This window comes from Asparagus officinalis, chromosome 5 (assembly GCF_001876935.1).
Source record: "Asparagus officinalis chromosome 5, Aspof.V1, whole genome shotgun sequence".
NCBI lineage: Eukaryota > Viridiplantae > Streptophyta > Magnoliopsida > Asparagales > Asparagaceae > Asparagus > Asparagus officinalis.
Genome location: NC_033798.1, coordinates 7379947 through 7399908, shown reverse-complemented (window position 1 = coordinate 7399908; position 19962 = coordinate 7379947). Strand labels below are relative to the sequence as shown.

At 37.0% G+C, this 19962-nt stretch overlaps 1 protein-coding gene across 1 annotated transcript; it reads left to right on the top strand.

The window, feature by feature from the left end:
- LOC109841469 (ABC transporter B family member 20-like) lies at window positions 1983–19758 on the top strand. The gene is given in 14 exon segments (XM_020410436.1): window positions 1983–2165; window positions 2167–2239; window positions 2360–2533; window positions 6975–7029; window positions 7119–7294; window positions 7409–7609; window positions 8038–8297; window positions 8377–8687; window positions 8796–9016; window positions 9112–9452; window positions 10042–10832; window positions 10938–11179; window positions 18036–18663; window positions 18666–19758. Coding segments are annotated over 14 exon segments (4074 nt in total). The 5' UTR covers window positions 1983–2127; the 3' UTR covers window positions 19229–19758.

Sequence of the window (19962 nt, the reverse complement as noted above, 5' to 3'; positions counted from 1 at the left end):
AATACACTAAAAACAAACAATGGAGATCCTACCCAATACTCGTTTCTTCGCCCAATACCAGATCCTAATAGAGATTAGACTTAATACTTGTTATATCACATAAATAACTAAGTGTTAATCCTACTCTAGGAGTCAACAAGTGTCTCAAGTTAACTATGCTTAATAGATCCTACCCAATCCTAATATTTTGTTTGGTTACTTTTAATTTCAAAAAATATATTCTTAAAATGTTAACAAACGTTATCTAAATATATGAAAACTCATTTCCGAGTTTTTTGAGCAGAAATGGGTTGGAACCTAAAAATAAAAATTAAATAATAGAGCATTACTATTAAGCGTTGATTATAGGCTAAAAACTAATTCTGTCTCATTTTCTGGAAGTGGTGATTTCCTTTAGAGTTTTCTCCAAACTAACAAATGAGAAAGAGTCGATATTCATGATAGTTTTCTGGGTGATTTTGAGCAAAACAAACAAACAACTCACAATTTCAAGAAAACCATGGAAAACCCCAAAATTTGTATTTCCACGCCGAAAAAGGGGTTTACCAATATTTAAGGAAATGAAGAAAGACAAAGTACTGTGTGAAGATAGGTTTTCTTGGAATAAATTACTGTATGTAAATAAAATGTTAAAATGTTTACAATTTGTTAATGGATTGTTTGCATATATACCATCTAAATCATGGATAGTTGGAAAAAAAAATACTCCCTACATTTAAATATTTGTAGAACTATCCCTCAAATCATCAACTTTCTGAAAAAAAATACTCCTACAGTCAACAAATCATCAACATAGTACTGAAATATGACTATTTTGTTGATAATTTTTATATTCTAATGACAAATTAGCTTATCAAAGTTGATGATTAATTGTTTTGAGGGTGATGTTTCCAAAATCGATGATTTGAGGGGTTATTTTGGAAATATTGGGATTTAGAGTTGATGTTTGAAAATACACATGATGTAAGGGGTGTATATGCAAACAACCCCCTGTTAAGTGTTAATTTACTGGTGTCTGGATTCGCTGGAACTTATCCCGAGTGTCGGGATCCAGCTGTTTTCAGGTGGGGGCAGCCTGGCAGGTGAAACGGTCGACCGCTCGTGGAAAATTCTCTCCCAGACCCTGACTTTTTCTCAAAAAACAAACAACAATGTCTTCTTTTGTAAATTTCACAAAACATGGCTACTTTTCTCCACTTTGGTGATTCTTTTTTTATCAATCCTTACCGGTCTTGCAAGAGCTCAGTCAACATAGGACTCTGGTCAAGTCAAGGATAAGTTCTTTTTTTTTGCCTACTTTTAACTTCACCCAAATCTTTCACCCTATTTATTCGCGGGCCCTCTTGCATCAAGATAGGTACAACTATGGCAAGTGGTTAGTTAAAAATGGGTCTTCTCTAATATTTAGACTGATCAAGTTACCTGGTGGTTATTTTCATATGTAAGACCCTAAATTATTTACTAATGACGTTTTTCCAAATCCACAATTTAGTTTTCCTATATTATTACAAGAAAATAGCATGAGCCCAATCTTTGTTAGAGATTTCACATGTGAGTATAGTCTTGCACCGTAAAAGTTTATGAAATAGTGGTGAGCCTAAATTAAAATAAATAAATATATAGTTTAAGCTTTCATGTTAATTCTTAGTCTTTGTTTAAAGCGCAACTCTGGTAAGGGTTGTATTTCTTCCCAACATATTATTCGACAGTTCTGGATACATTTATTTTCCTTAAAGTGATATCTAATCTTTCTAAAATCTTCCTAATATTCAAGAATCTATGTGGAGGCACTCCCCGACCAAGCTCAACTAGACAATCTAATTAAGGAAAATGGTATCTCATCTCAAAACTCTAGATTAACCTTTCCTAAAATAGGATCTCTACGACAAATTCACCAAGTAAAGGGGCTATCTGCAAAAATAGCACTAATTTTTCGCCGTCGAGCTTCAAATCACTAAAAAAATGGGGGGAAATTACAAAATTCTCCTTCTTCTTTCCCAAATCGCGTGCTCCAAAAGCCACGCCTCTTCTCTCTCCTCAAAAGGCCCAATAGATCCTTTTCCCTCCTCAAAACTCCGATGAATTTCTAGGGTTTAGGGTTTTGAGATCGCCGGAGCTCCTTATACGATGGTCTCCCGCAGCCTCTTCGGGTGGTCCCCACCCCACGACGCCCCTAACGCCCAGTCTCCGAGATCGCTCAGAGCGTCCGGAGTCGCGTCGTCTCGAGTACTGGAGCTCCGTGAGTCGAGGGAGTGGGGCAGGTGGAGGACGAGGAGGCGCGTAGTCGACGAGGCCTGAGGAGATCGAGCCTCCGCCGGCCGGGCGGTGCGTTCTCTGAGGCTGTTCGCTTTGCGCTGAGCGGGCTCGATGGCGCTCGACATGGGCCGTCGGTTCGTTGGGCGGCGCGGGCGCACGGATGGCGCTGGTTGTGTACTTGCATTTCTTCGGGCGGGCGATCAATTTGCTGGACTCTCAGCGGACGGGTTCGCCGATACATGGGGATAGTGATCAGTTGTTTTATAAGTTCAAGGAGGTGAGTTTTGATCTTTTGTGAGATTTTAATCTTTACTGCTTTTTCTTATAGAGCTTTAGGTTTTACTGAACTCAAATGGCAGGAAATTCGTCACATCCTCATTCCAAAACACAAGGAACAATGACTGAAAACTAGTCATATACACAAACATCTCAATTAATTAACTAGTCATGTGGATAATGTCATAAATTTCTAGTGCCCAATGTCTCGTTTTGTAGCTGAACTCAGGTCGCTGGAAATTTCTCACCCCCTACAAATAATCGCTAACAACCCGCAGCCGAACTTTCCAGGATACAAGGAACTAATTAAACTAAACAATTTTATATTGACACTAGGAGTATTTTCTTTCACACCATTCTCTTGCAAATAATCGTATACATACATCTCTCAAGTAATCATATACATGATGTCATATATTTCTTTGGATGGTGTTCAATGTCTTGTTTTCTGGAGCTTTAGGTTTTGCTGAACTGAGGTGGCAGGAAATTTCTCACTCCCCTCTTCCAAATATACCACAAATAATCACTAACAATTAACAAGAGAACTTTCTGAGAAACCAAGAACTAATTAAACTTCATAAATGTTATATCGAAACCACGAGTACAGTTTCTGTTACTCAACTTATCCACGAATAATCACTAACAATCAACAAGAGAACTTTCTGAGAAACCAAGAACTAATTAAACTTCATAAATGCTGTATTGAAACCATGAGTACAGTTTCTGTTACTCAGCTTATCCCTCTCTTTCAATTAAACATATGCATAAATCTTTCAGCTAACATATACATAATGTCATAAAGTCAACAAGTGAACGTTGTCTTGTTTTTGTAGAGCTTTAGTTTTTACGGAACTTGGGTGGGAGGAAATTTATCACACCCTACTTCCCAACATATTACAAAATACAAGATAATCACTAACAACCCACAAGTGAGCTTTCTAAGAAACCAGGAACTAATTAAACGTTGCAATTTTATATTGAAACCAGGGGCACAATTTCTCTTATACATAAATTTTGCTAGGAGGGTGATCGAGTTTGTTGGATTCGCAATCCCAATGTTCTGATTTGCCGATGCACGAGGATAATGATGAGCTGTATTACAAGTTTAAGGAGGTGAGTTTCAGATTTTGGGGGATTTTCTGTAAAGAAAAGGTTTAATAAACTTTAAGGCAGGGTCTAGTGCTAAATATCTTGTTTGTATTGCTTTAGGTTTTCCTAAACTTAGGTTGCAGGAAATCTATCTGGCTCCGCTTTGCAAATCAAGTACAACAACTATGGGAGGGAACTTAAGTAAAAACTCTCAATGAATGTGCTTGTCCTCTAGAAACACTAATAAACATAAAAAATCCCTATTACCTCACAAGCAAACTATCTGAAAAACCAAGAAGTAGTTAAACCTCACAACTTTATATTGAAATCGGGAGTTCATTTTCTGTTACACGAATGATCCTCTCTTTCTCAACTAATTATATACATGAATTCTTTGGGACAACAACCAATTTTCTGAACCCACAAATTCACAACATTGAATTGGCCCATGCATGGGGATGATGGTGAGTTGTTTAGAAGCTCAAGGTGGTGAGGTTTAGATTTTGAGGATTTTTGGGGAAAGAAAAGGGTTAAACTTTGGGGTAGACTTTCTGGGGAATTATTGTTGAATTTCTTGTTTTTGACATTTTAAATTTCTTCAGTTATCTATTATTAGGAATTTAGGAGAATTTTTATTATTATGAAAAATACATTTGTAAAGAAGAATAAAAAACTAGCTTAAGCATGTTTCAACCTCTGAGGCTGAATTTACTTCTGTGGTGCCTTTTCATAGAAGTTGCCAAACAATTCAGGTAGTTACTAGTTACCGCTGACGTAATTATGTTTTACTGCTTGTTAAATTTTGTGTTTTTAGAAACCAGCCTTGAATTGTCCTTCTCACTATCCGGAGTTATATTTTTCTTATCATAACTCATCTCTACAGGTGTTTGTGGTTGTCACGACCTATGTTTTTTTCCCTTCAATTTGTTATTATCACAATTGCCATGGTTCTTATTGTCTATTGAGCACTGTACTTAACAATTTTTCTTGATTTTTTAGTTGATCTTGTCATCTTGACTTGGTCACGTCATTTTTCTATAAGTCACTCCAAAACCTTTTATTTCTTACAGTCATTCCTTCTAGTATCCATGTGATTCCTGCATGCACATCTCATCTCTGCTCTATGTTTATTGTTTCTATTGTTTGATTGGTTGATTTTGATTAAATGGTCTTCCTACTTCTTCATTTTCTTAGTATGTTCTTTTTTTCTCGAGCTACTCTATTAGATCCAGAATATTGCCTCATTTTCGCATGGACAAGATCAACATGTTGGTGCTTCCATAAAAACTACATTCATGGCAATATGTTCCAATAATTTTATATGGAGCTTCTGGCAAACATTTTCTTCTTGGCAATGTCCATGCATATGCCAAAGAGCCATATTTTTCTGATAAAATCAAGTTTGTGTTATCTAAGATGTCAATTCTTTTAATATTGAACCACTCTTAAGGCATTGTAATCTCCAAAAGCTACATAATGGATCCACTAAGCAAGTTTCTTATCTTAAAAAACTTAGCAATCTGCAATCCAAACCCAGTTCTATAAATATATAATTTCGGATTTAAATTTAAAGCGTTATTTTAGCTAAATGGAATAACCCTAACTCCCTAAGAACACCTAACAGAAGAAATGAAATTAATGCTAAGAGATTACAGAGATTAAAACATGAAAGAAGGCGGATGACAAGTTACTCTGACCCTAAGAGTATCTGCAAAGAACTCTAATTTATAACATGAAACTAACATTTCTGGAAATGTCTCAATCGAAAAGTATTTAATTTTACACTTCAAAATATGACATGTTAATTTTGATGTGTAGAAAAATATTGTCTTTTGTTTTTGGACCAAGCGCTAGCAAATAAGAAGATTGTGAGAGGTTGATATCTACTAGCTGTGAGACTGAAGCAGCGAAGCTATGAAGGTTTCATGTGAAACAGGAGATTATTTTGGGGCGAATTTTCTTAAAGTAGAGGGGGTAAGGTTAACAAGGAAAATATTATATAGAGGGAGGGTTTCACTCTTGGAAGATTTTCGACTTGGGTTTTCATGTTTGTGTCTGGGTTTCAACTTGGAGTTTGGTCTGAGGAAAAAGAGATGAAAAAGAAGGGGGGAGAGATTATCTACAATTGCAGCCTGAGGGATAAAGGGTCAAGTACTATCACATGTCTTGCATGTTATAGTTCTGACTAATTAATTAAGTTTTGATGATGCTAATAAGTGGTGGTAGTGGCGGGAGTGTCTATATGCTAGTGTCACAGATGAGTAGTGTTAAGTTGCAACTGGTCTATATTACAGGGTTTCTATATGTAATTAAAAGTGTTAAGTTGCAACTGGTCTATATTACAGGGTTTCTATATGTAATTAACCCTAATAAAAATACATATTTTTCTTTAATAAAAAAATGGAATTATGTACCTAAGAGAACGAATTGTGAAGTTTGGATTAAATTAACGCTTATATAAATTATAAAGCATGGTTTATCTAAAAGAAAGTGGTGAGGTAAAAAATTATATGATAAGATTGATACTTCTTCAAGTAATTGTACAAAGAACAATAGGTTACAAAGTTTTTTGTAAATTTAATTATGGCCACACTTTATCTGGAAAGAGGTAAAATCAGAAAACTGTATGATTAAATTGATACTAATCTCAAGTATGTATCAGAAAGAGAACTTTCTTTAGAAAAGACTTGTGCATATACCTGCATATTGATTTATACCTTTCTGAAGTTTGGAACATCAACAGATCAAAATTCTACTTTAGGAAAAATTGACAGGTATAAATCTTTTTAGCATATTACTTGTGGTGCTTACCGTGTCAATTTATACATTTGAATAAATTTATACTCATCATCCATCATGTGGTTTCCTCTTTTCTTTCTTTCCATTAACTTCTATTTCATAATTGCTTCATTAATTAGATTGGAGGGCTCATTATCTTAATGCCTCTGCCACACTACAGTGTACACTAGATGACAGTTAATATTAACTACATCTCATCCACTTCGTTCTTTTGTCGTGCTAATTTCGGTTTTGCAAATTGTAGCATGACTTCACTTCAAACTTTCTGTAGCGATAACTTAGTTTCAGGTAGGACAATTCTTAAGTTGTATCATGTAGTCTATTATTCTTCCATTTCTCATGTATAAGCTGCTTTAGGATAGTGTATTTTGTTCCTTCCAGGTAACTTACTTTTATTATGAGATATGATCTTGTCAATTTTCCATTAGATCTCATGATTCCTTTCTTTTTCTATATTTATAACTTCTATAAGAGTGATTCATTCCGAAGTTTGATGTCTTGATAAAAGTTCTCAATCTGTTGTTAAGACCGATTTTTGTTTGTCAACATTGCAGCATGCTCTGTACATCATTTATATAGCTGCAGGTGTTTTTGCAGCTGGATGGATAGGTAAATTTAATTATGAAGTTTCTGCGTTGTTCACATGTTCTTGGTTCACATTTTTGGACTTGGTTACTGAACTTGCATAAATCGGATAGAGGTCTCATGTTGGATTCTTACTGGGGAAAGACAAACAGCAGTGATCAGATCAAGATATGTCCAAGTACTGCTCAACCAGGATATGAGTTTTTTTGACACTTATGGGAACAATGGAGATATAGTCAGTCAAGTCCTGAGTGATGTCTTGCTCATTCAGTCTGCTCTTAGTGAGAAAGTATGTACAAATACTCAAGTGATCCATCTTGTGCACTGCTCTTACTTTTCCTCCTAACAAATTGCATGTTTAGTCCAAAAGTAATCTTCTTTTGCCATCTGTTTGATATTACAGGTTGGCAATTATATACATAATATGGCGACTTTTTTTGGTGGTCTTGTCATTGGGGTGATCAATTGTTGGCAGATTGCACTTTTGACTCTAGGCACCGGGCCTTTCATTGTTGCTGCTGGAGGAATTTCAAATATATTCCTTCATAGGCTTGCAGAAAATATTCAAGATGCCTATGCAGAAGCAGCAAGCATAGCTGAGCAGGTACTTTCTTAATGCGAACTCCGTCAACTTGCATATCAGTTTGTTAACCTTGAAAGGATTGAATTGCTTGAAAGCCTTGCATTATTTTGATGGACTTGTTGCCTTTTGTTTTATTTCCAAGAACAAGTTTAAAATATCAGTGTTTTTGGCATGCTTAAGTTAACAAGTAGATGCTCTCTCTCTGTGTGTGTGTATACACAGACACACACTCACACATATAGAAAGAAGTAGATGCTATGTCACATTTGTGTCTTCAGCAATGGGTACTGATGTTTCTTGATGTGTTTGATTTTTACATTTTGAATTTTTAATTAGAAGAGTGCACACTAGTGTAAAATCTGTAATCAATTGGCCTATATGTTCTTTACTTGTGCTTCATATTTTAAGAGATATAACTGGTTATCATTTCTACCTTCATAATTTTGCAGGCTATATCTTACATTAGAACTCTCTATGCCTTCACTAATGAGACATTAGCAAAGTATTCTTATGCTACGTCTCTTCAAGCAACATTACGTTATGGGATATTGATCAGTCTTGTGCAAGGGCTTGGACTTGGATTCACATATGGACTTGCCATATGCTCTTGTGCTCTGCAACTTTGGGTCGGAAGGATTCTGATTTCACAGGGTAAAGCTAATGGTGGTGAAATTATCACAGCGCTATTTGCAGTGATTTTGAGTGGCCTGTAAGCATCTTTAACTTCTTAAGATTATAATTTGTACAACTGCACATTCTTCTTGCTTACATTTCTATATTATTTGCAGTGGATTAAATCAAGCTGCCACAAACTTCTATTCATTCGAGCAAGGAAGAATTGCTGCTTATAGACTGTATGAGATGATAAGTCGTTCAACATCCAATGTGAATCAGGATGGAAATACCTTGGTTTCAGTACAAGGAAACATTGAATTTCGGAATGTATACTTCAGCTACCTATCTCGTCCTGAAATTCCCATACTGAGTGGTTTCTACCTAACTGTACCTGCTAGAAAAACTGTGGCACTTGTTGGCAGGAATGGTTCTGGGAAAAGCAGTATAATTCCTCTTATGGAGCGTTTCTATGATCCCACATTGGGTGAAGTTCAACATCTGCTTCTCTTTTGTGCACATATCATTTTGATTGTTGAAGTCTAGATCGTATGATTAACTGAATGGTTTTTTTTTTCCTCGTCTTTTGGTGCAGGAGAGGTCCTTCTGGATGGAGAGAATATAAAGAACTTAAAGCTAGAATGGTTACGGAGTCAAATAGGTCTGGTGACTCAAGAACCAGCATTATTAAGTTTGAGCATCAGAGAGAACATTGCATATGGAAGATCTACTACGTTTGATCAGATAGAGGAGGCTGCGAAAACAGCACATGCACATACATTTATCAGCTCATTGGAAAAAGGATATGATACCCAGGTAGAGTGCACAGTTTCAAATTATCCACTGTGTCACTATGTTTCATATTCCATCTTTTAATCCTTTCCATGCATATCTAATATGATGCATCTCAGGTTGGCAGGGCTGGCTTAGCTCTGACAGAAGAACATAAAATAAAGCTTTCTGTCGCTCGAGCTGTTCTTTCAGGTCCATATATTCTTTTACTTGATGAGGTCACTGGTGGGCTAGACTTTGAGGCAGAAAAAGCTGTTCAAGAGGCATTAGATATACTAATGTTGGGACGATCAACTATAATTATAGCTCGGCAACTTGGCCTTATTCGCAATGCTGATTATATAGCTGTTATGGAGGAGGGCCAACTTGTTGAAATGGGTACACATGATGAATTGCTGACACTGGATGGCCTTTATGCAGAACTTCTCAGATGTGAGGAAGCAGCAAAGCTCCCCAAAAGGTAAACTTGCCAAAGGACGCACCTCCAGTTCTTTACTGTTGCCTTCATAAAGTTCCATATTTGCATCTTATCTGTATAGTCCTTGTTCTCTAACAAGTGCCTTCTCAAGTGTGTGGTCTGACTTGATTACCTTCTCTGTTCTCAATATGATTCCATTTGCACTTTTAATATTTATCTTTGCTTGCGTTGTCTTCGTGTCTTACTGTTGAATTAGAAACCTTTGTGGCATGCACTACCTATTACAGATCATTAACTGCATTATCTTTGCATGCGTTATCCTCTACAGTTCTTTGGCCATAATGCTATTTTGGACCTCTGTTAGTTGGATGTTAAAAAGCATGTGGTCCTTGTATAATCCACATTTGTGCTATACTGGGTCTGGTTTGCTGGCATGATTTTTATGTAAGATTATATTTAAACATAAAAGAAAATTAGAAAACCATTTAGATCGTTGATAATAATAGTAGTAATAGTTTAACATGACCGGAGCATGTATATATACATGCCTGAATAGGTGTACAGAAACTAGGCCAATAAAAATTGCACCCTGAAATTTCTATCAGTAAAACCATTTCTCAAACATTTTCAGGACGCCTATCAAGAATTACAAAGAGCCGTCAGCTTTTCAGGTTGAGAAGGATTCATCAGCAAGTCATAGCTTTCAAGATCCATCTTCTCCCAAGATGGCAAAGTCACCCTCCCTCCAGAGGACACATGGATTTCATGCATTTCAGCAGTCAGATGCTAATTACAGCGCTCATGAGTCACCAGATGTTCAAAGCCCACCTTCTGAGCAAATGGTGGAAAATGGGATGCCCTTGGTGGCAGTAGAAAGAGCACCATCTATCAAAAGGCAAGATAGTTTTGAAATCAAATTGCCTGAGCTACCCAAAATTGATGTTCAAGCTTTACATCGGCAAACTTCAAATAATTCTGATCCAGAATCACCTATTTCACCACTTTTGACATCTGATCCGGAAAATGAACGATCCCATTCAAAAACCTTTAGTCGCCCCCTTAATCAATTTGACGACTTCCCTGTTAAACAGAGGAAGGCAAAGGACTCACAGCACCAAAAGCCACCATCATTTTGGAGGCTTGCACAGCTCAGTTTTGCGGAATGGCTTTATGCACTTCTGGGGAGTACCGGTGCTGCTATTTTTGGTTCATTTAATCCGCTCCTTGCTTACACTATCGCACTTATAGTATCAGCATATTATAGACTTGATATCGAGGATATACGCGATGAAGTGAATAGATGGTGCTTGATCATAGCATGCATGGGTTTTATCACTGTGCTTGCTAACTTTCTGCAGCACTTCTATTTTGGTATAATGGGGGAGAAGATGACTGAGCGAGTACGAAGGATGATGTTTTCAGGTAATGATGCGAGATTTTTTCTTGGCAGTTGTACTTTCACATATTTGTAGCATATCATGTGACTGCAGTGTAGATTGATTTTATCTGATCACTTGTAACTTTCAGCGATGCTTCGTAATGAGGTTGGATGGTTTGATGAAGAAGAGAACGGTGCAGACACATTATCCATGCGTTTGGCAAATGATGCAACATTTGTGCGTGCTGCTTTCAGCAATCGACTTTCTATATTTATACAGGACACTGCAGCAGTTCTTGTAGCCCTAGGTATTGGGATGTTGCTGGAATGGCGAGTTGCACTTGTGGCATTGGCAACAATACCCGTGCTTATGGTTTCTGCTATAGCACAGGTATTCACTATACATTATACACTGTGATCTTTTGGACATTATTGAGTTATCTGTTTGTTGACTTGTTTTTTTATTGATCCATCTTGCATTGAACTATCCTTACACAAGTCCCTTTAACTTTGGCTTATTCTTATTAATTTAGTTCAGATGTGCATTGCATTCCAAGTATCATCTTTCTTTGGGTGTCACGTTCCACAATTCAAATTGGAAAACGATGAGGGGATTGAAGCACATATCTCAATGGAAGGATTGTAAATCACTTATACTAATCTCTCATTCATTTATGAACTTGGCATTTTGTTCTGTTAATAAAACTAAAAGTTGAATTTCAAGTCTAATTGGAAACTGACTGGGATATCCAACTGAGCATTTCTAGTAGTTCACCATCCTAGTACTATGCCTATCCAAGCATGCTTAATGGTGGATTTTTTCAAACATCTTTCCTCTGTTAAAAATGCGGAAGTTAGATTAGTTCTTAACGTGTAGAACCATGATATACATATGGAGACTATGAGATAATATGGTAGTTCCAATTAACCACGGGTCAAGGTTTAGTTTAAATGTAACTAGTACTCCCGGTGCATGCAATGTGTGCATAACATAGTTCATATTTATGTGAAAAGAGTTAACAGCTTAATAATTGATGATAAATTAATAATGACTTCAACATAGCAAATCCGTGCATTACATGTTACACACTCAGTGCTAATATAAATATTTGTATGAAAACTTATTGCAAAAAGTGACGTCTCACAACTTAATAATATCTTGTGTAGAAAATATTTTTCGAAATGACGTGTGTTAATCAGATAACAACTAATATCTTTGTTAGCCTTCTAACTAATAAGAAGCAACCATAAAAAAATTAAAGAAAAGAAAAGAAGAAAAAGAAGAAGCAAATAAAGACATTGCTCAGATAGAAATTTTTGACATGTGAGCAATATACGTAAAAGAGCGTGGCAAATTAAAACAATACCAAATAAAATGGGATATAAATTATAATGGTAGGATTTAACATATCAAATTGTCATAGTTCACAACAATGAAATAGAAATACCTGTCAATTAGGTTAGGATTGATTAGAAGAGGTGGTGGATGTCAACGAGGTCGAGGAGTTGAAGCGGTTGATTTTGAGTTCCCATGAGAAGAAAGCGGTCAATCTTTAGCTTCTTATCATTCTTCTTGTCAGAATCGTCCTGAGTTTTCGTTTCCTCTTAGCTTGATGACTAGAATTACCAATGCCTAGTCGATTTCTCATGAATTATCTGTATGTTGTATAGGCAATATGAATATTTAATGCATATTTTTCTGTGATATAAAAATCGCTTGCATTGCCCAGAATTACGAAAGAGGAGTTAGTGTCTTTTCTCAAAAGGGAAACCTATGATTTTGCAAGGAAGCCTAGGTTACATTCAATCTGAGATTTGTCAAGAAAATCAATTGGGGTATCATGTAAAAGACCAAACTAATTTGCAACGCGATGAGGGTTGTATGCCTCTAAAATATAGGTGGGACTACTCTTATATGGAAGCCAACTCATTCTGATACTAATCAGAAAATCCATCTTGAGATTTAGTTCTGCTACAGAAGAACTGTCAGGAAAGTCCATCTTTAAATTGGCGTTGTTTTTTGTATTGTACCAACACGTAGCGGTGGCATGACAAAACAATGTTTTTGCTTGATGGTATTCAAGAAAAATAAAGAGAAGTCATAAGAAGAAATATTTGCATAAATACTCCCTGCTATAGCGACCAATTCTGTGAAACGCTTTCTCAAATTTTTTGGAGCAAGGTTTGTATACAAACTCGGGATATAATACGCAAAGAAACTGAACAAGTAATGTAGAGGAAGAGTCACGTTGTTCTGCCTTGAAGCCGTAGTGGTTGAGACCTCCTGTAATCCATGATAAATGCAATGTAGTGTAGGTGGAGTAAGTGATATCTTTATTCCTTGAGCCATTTTATTAGCCATCACGAAGGTTTCAGGTTTTATAGATCTTGAGCCAAAAGGCAAGACAAATGAATTCAACCATAACGTGGAATAAGCAGTTGAGAATGTTTCCTCATCAAATCCTCGCGGTGTAACCTTGTCCACTTTATTAGGGTCTCCGGTGTAACCTTGTCCACTTTATTAGGGTCTCCTAGAAAATTCAAGCATATTATCTCCCATATCAAGGGGATTCCTTGGGTCGCCCTAACCCTTCTTAAGTGCTCCATTTGCAGTGATGGAATGAGTGATCCACCCACTAAAACCCACACTTGATTTCCTAGACTTTTCTCATTGAGTTAGGCCATTTCTAAATCTCACATTCCTCCTCTGTAGACTCCTCCACTTCGAATAATTCCGAGTTAGATGGAACATACTCATCATACTAATCCCTATAACTTGGCAAGCTTGAAATCACCCGTAAATCCCATAGCGTCATTGTCCACTCACGATCTTGTATGATACAAATATTCGTCTTATGATTCCAATTTGCAGCAAAGCCTTTCAAAAATTTTGTGGTAGTCATTTCGTAGTTAAACAATGAGATATACACAGCCCTGTAAACACCAGATTTAATAAGAGTGTTCTGTTCTTTGATGAGCATATACCTCGTCCATTTTACAAAACCTCTGATCTTGTTGTACCAGATTTAATAAGAGTACTCCGTGCTTTGATGAGCATATATCTTGTCCATTCTGCGAAACCTTTGATCTTGTTGTATTTTGGTGCGTCGTGGATGCAAAAAGAGGTGCCTCATTACTCTGCCTTCTCTTACGCTATCTCTCCACCTAATAACTTTGTTGCTTAGCAAGCTGATCGGGTTATTGCATAGTTGTAGCACTCAGATCTCTTGAATTTTCAGTCTCCTTTACTCTCTCCTTTGAACAATAATGCAGTCGCTCTCTGAACTAATAGAGTCTAATCCTCCACATTCTCAATGAGAGGTACAAGCTCACAGTTTTCATATTCCCAAGGAAACAGGTTATTACAAAGGAAGAGCCTGTTGTACTTGTCTCGGCCATCCAACATAGAATTGACCTATTTCCATTTGTCAAGCTTAAAACAACCATCGCAATCAACATCTCTTACGTAACGCTTGATTATGCGAGGGGCGTTCGGGTGATTGAGTTCCATTGAATCCCATGACCTGCAACAACTAAAAAGGCCTCATAAACATATAAGCGGAAAATTTCATGATAGCAATAAAAAAATATGATGTATACAATGGGCTTCTCATGTATAGCTAACACTGAAGAACCCCACTGGGGGGCATTTTTTGAAGCTTTTTAAAAAAGCTACAAACTAGCTTCATCATTCAACAAGATTCCTACGGTTCCTGATTTGTTCAAATAAAAGAGAGATGTGGGCAGGTAGGGGTGAATAGTTCATATCGAGCAACATAAACAAGGAATTAAATTGGACTTTATTGGCTATAATAATGTTAACAAATTTAAATTATTGCTATAAGGGGTATTTACAAGCTGTGGATAACTCACAGAGAATTGATGCACATTGGTTCTCGAATGCACTCCCATAAAAGAAAATTAAACTCCAAATTATATCAACATGGTGATAACAAGAGGATAAAAGAGCTTATATGTTGGATGCTTTTTTATCCAATAGCCTATACCAAAGAGGATGAGCAAAAGCAAATTGGAACTGTTTGCATTGAATTTGATTTTTATCAAATCTATCCACAACATCCAATCAAGTTTAGAACCCAGTTAAAAAAAATCCAATCTCATAGGGTTGAATATAAAGTAAGATTTTAAATTAGAATTCACTCTTTATGAGACATGTTAAAAGAATAGATATTTACAGTTTGAGTTTGACATCATCTTCCCAATAAATCATATATTATCATACTCATCTAATTTAGCCACCGCCTATAGCATATCATATATAAAAGCCTCGGGCGATCTTAGAAAGGAAAAAAAAAGAAGAGAGACAAAAAGAAAAAATATCGCTGAATTGCTCCACAGAAGAACAAAGCCTAAAGCTCCTCTTTCCCAGCAAAAACGATAATCAGGTGTTCTTGCTTTGTTTCTTTCTCATGTCATCTCATTTCAAGCCTAAGTCTTCCAGCCATCTTCCCACCAAATAAACATAAAAAAGAGGAGATACCATGGTGTTTGTTCTTAAGGGCAAAGAGAATAAAATGAAAAGAAATCGTCATGATTCGGAGTTTTTGTACTCCTTATCTTGAGTTTCCTTGGTCCTAATTTTGTGATTATATATTTAAAAAAATAAGAAACTAGAAAAGTTAATTACATTAAGATGAGAAGTTAGCCGAATCTTGCAAGCAAAATAAAGCGTAAAGAATCGTCGTTGGGTCATGACTAAATCAAAAATAAAGGAAAAGAAAAGGAGAAGGAAAGAACCAATAATTGACTATAAAGATATTGCGTGAGTATTGTGCCTATCATGATGCACGATTAATGCGAGTTAACTTTGACAATTGATAAGAAGAAATGGAATAAGAGAATTATATGCACCTTCTCAATTGCAGTATATGCTCTCAGCCGATTCGTTCCTACAATCTTTAAAAATTTCACAAACACCTATGCGACATTATTCTTAAGATTTCAAGCCTAGCTATGTTGCTAACTTATAGAGTTTTGCATTGGTGAATTCAACTGGAAGAGGATGTCTAATTTGAGTGTGGTTAGGAAAATTTTAAGTTTGACCTTTACGTCACTGAACTAGGCTAAATCTAATTTGATCTCTACGTCGTTAAATTATGCCAAACCAAACTTGACCTTCATGTCACTAACCTCTTTCAAATTAAAATTGACCTTTACGTCGCTAAACTGGAATTCCGAATACAAAATTGATATCTATGTTACTAAACTAAAATCTCAAATCCAAACTTGACCTCTGCATCTCTAAACTAGACTCAAAATCCAAACTCTATTTCATGTCTCAAAGGCAAACCCAAATCCAAATTCAATTGTCGCATTTTTAGTATAAGATTTTACATGAAAGTTGTACATTGGGGATATGCCCCTGGTTAAGCCATGTATATGATCTTTTTTTTTAAATAAAATTATGGTGCTTTCTTACTTTATGAGTTTTCTTTTATTTTGATGACATTTGTTGACTCTTAATTGAAGGTTTTTTTTTAATAAATGGTAATTAACAATAGACTCTTGAGTCTATTGGAAACCAATAACCCACATAAAAAATAAAACTCTCTCCTGTAAGGTGAATTTGACGGGATTGATATGCAAATCAAAGTTATCTACCTTAATTGGATGTGCCTGATGTGCCTATATGCAACTAATTAAGATAGACAATTTTGACCCTACAGGACCTAGGTGGATTTCTTTCTTTTTTTTATTCTGTTTTGGTTTGTTTAAGTGGTGGTGAAGGTGGTTTTGCTGAAGGTTGGAGTGTTGGGAAGAAACCCCTATGCCGAGATCCAAACAAATAGCCGAGAGAGATAAACAACCACACCAAACAATAGCACAAACACAGTCAACACCAGATTTTACGTGGTTCGGCGAGATGCCTACGTCCACGGGGCAAGGAGGGGGGAGTTTTCACTATTAGAAATCAAGGGGATACAACTAGGGTTACAAATCTCTCATAAACCCTCAACAAATACAACTAGGGATACAACTAGGGTCCACCGCCGCGGTCGACCGCCAATCTGTCTTCCTGAATCCTGCCATTTCTACATGGAGGTGGTGAAGGAGGTGTTCATAGTTGGTGGAGGAGGCCGTAGGAGGTCGGAGGTGGTAATGGAGAGAATCACGACCAAGATCTAAATGATGCAATCCGCATAAGCAATCCATGCTTCTTAGGTGCTCCAAAGAACTAGGTGGGCGAACTAGGTACTGCTTAGGCTTAGTCGGGCTAGGCGCTCACTTTTAAAAAATATTGTCGATTTGCATCTAGGTTCTTTTGGGTATGGGTGTCACTTAGTTTCTATCAAGCGAAATGAGAACTTTGGAGAGCAATTCATGAAAACTTGAAAAGTGGGTGGTTCCCTAAAAAAATGTTGGCTATTTTTATATAATTTAATGTTCGACCATATATGTTGATGATCTAAACTGTTCACTGTGACCTATATACAATTGAAAAAAATCACAACGATTGCAAATTTCTAGTGTATACATCTTATGATCTATAAATGAACGGCTGGTAATTTGCTTGACTCGCAGGTTAAAAAACTCAAAACACATAAGTTTCGGTTCACTTGTCTTTGATGATGTGCGAATAACAATGAATGGTTTGGATTAACAATATGGATGAGTGCCTCCATTGGTAAATGATATGGATCAGCAAATGCATATTGATAATTGTTAACTTTTTAGTTGCATGCTATGTGCATTAACCTTGCCCATTTGTGTGTGTATATTTGTGTACGCGCTTGCCACCTTATTTTGTAAAATGAGCTAGATGTGACTAACATGTTGGGCCGCATTGTATCTCTCAGTTGCTTATTTTACTAAATCATCTATCAAATAGATTCGGTGTGAACCCCAAGAAATGAGGTGATAGCTCATTTCCATCATCTGCTATGAATGTGTGTGTGAAATTTTTGGATCTGAGTATGCAACATCGGACATGACATGGGTTTTGTAATGATAAAGAGCTAAAGCTTTTTGTGACATGTATAGCATTAGTTGTCCAATACATCTTATTCAAATGTTATTTACTGGTTATCTTGTGAAAGCTAGCATGCTAGTTATCTGTGGGAACTTATGCCTAAATGTTCCGGGTGCTTTATACTCAATTCTACATGCATAAAGCGCTCGCTGGTCTTATTCTGTATATTAAATTTATTTAACTGATAATAATTACATAACAGTAATAAAAATTGCAGAACATGTGGTCTTGAATTATGATTATGATGTACTTGCAGAAAATGTGGCTTGCTGGGTTCTCAAGGGGCATTCAGGAGATGCACAGGAAGGCTTCTTTGGTCCTCGAGGATGCAGTTAGAAACATCTATACTGTTGTGGCATTCTGTGCAGGCAACAAGGTGATGGAACTGTACAGATGGCAGCTTGGAAAAATACTCAAGCAGAGCTTTATTCATGGAATGGGCATTGGTTTTGCCTTTGGCTTTTCACAATTCCTTCTCTTTGCCTGTAATGCTGTTCTTCTGTGGTATACTGCTGTATCTGTAAGGGACGGCCATCTCACAATTGCCACAGCGCTCAAAGAATACATTGTATTCTCCTTTGCCACCTTTGCGCTTGTGGAACCTTTCGGGCTTGCCCCATACATACTGAAGCGACGCAAGTCTCTTGTTTCGGTGTTTGAAATTATCGACCGAGTCCCAAAGATAGATCCCGATGATACTGCTGGCCTAAAACCTCCCAATGTCTATGGAAGCATTGAGCTCAAGAATGTAGACTTTTGTTATCCAACTTGCCCCGAGGTCAATGTACTGAGCAATTTTAGTCTTAAAGTCAGTGGAGGACAAACTGTAGCAGTTGTAGGTGTATCAGGATCTGGAAAGAGCACGATTATTTCCTTGATCGAGAGATTCGGGATTTGAAGCTATTTAACGTGAGATGGTTGAGGAACCACACGGGTCTAGTACAACAAGATCCCATCATCTTCTCAACAACCATCAAAGAAAATATTATATATGCGAGGCACAATGCGACAGAGGCTGAGATGAAAGAAGCAGCAAGAATTGCAAATGCCCATCATTTCATCAGCAGTCTTCCTCATGGTTATGATACTCATGTTGGCATGAGAGGAGTCGATTTGACTCCTGGGCAGAAGCAGAGAATAGCCATTGCTCGAGTTGTGCTGAAGAATGCTCCCATTTTGTTATTGGACGAGGCTAGCTCAGCGATTGAATCAGAATCAAGCAGAGTAGTGCAAGAGGCCCTTGATACCCTAATCATGGGAAACAAGACGACCATTCTCATAGCACATAGAGTAGCGATGATGAGGCATGTGGATAATATTGTGGTTCTTAATAGCGGCAAGATTGTAGAACAGGGAACCCATGATTCTTTGGTTCAGATGAATGGGTTGTATGTACGGTTGATGCAGCCTCATTTCAACAAGGGTCTTAGGCACAATCGGTTAGTTTAAACAGCTCCATTTGATGGTTGTGTAAATTATTTCCGTGTAAATTGTTGAGTTCTCACTCTCCCGTTATGGGCTATCGGAGATGTGAAAACCCCCATCCGGACCCAAGAAGAGAATTCTTTTGATGGAGGTGGAAAATGTGCATAAGGGTGGATTGAGAACTGCTTGTTGGCTTTGTAACAAGGTTTGGTATTTGGTAGCTGACAGTTTTCAGGATTTAGGATTCAGGCTAGTTTTCGGGTTTGAGAGATTATTGGAAACTCTGGGTTGCATTCTTTTGGGAGGCTTGTATATGTACTTTATAGGGATGATGCTGCCTCCATTGTCCATGTTGTATTTAATTGTTAGTGTAAAAGCTGAGATGTAATGTTATGATATCAGTGTCGTCCTTTGTGGAGGGCAAGTGTTGTACACCAGAAGCTGCTGCTTCTGCACGTTCTGCTTTTTAACTTGCACATCAAGTTTCATATCCAGAAAATTGAAGTTACTGGATTCATGAGCGGAAATATACCATCCTAGTCCTAGTTTATTGATTCCTGCTTCGTTCTTGTTTATGTGTGGATCAGTGCACTTGTGTGTTTCTACCATCTGAATACATTGTGCGCGCGCATCATCGCTTTTAAATCAGGTTCAAGAAAGGATTTAACCGATTTGGATGGATATTTCCTGCATTATACGCATAAAAGCAGCAGTACTGTTGGTGATATTTGCTTCAGGTATTGAGATTGTTTCCTTTA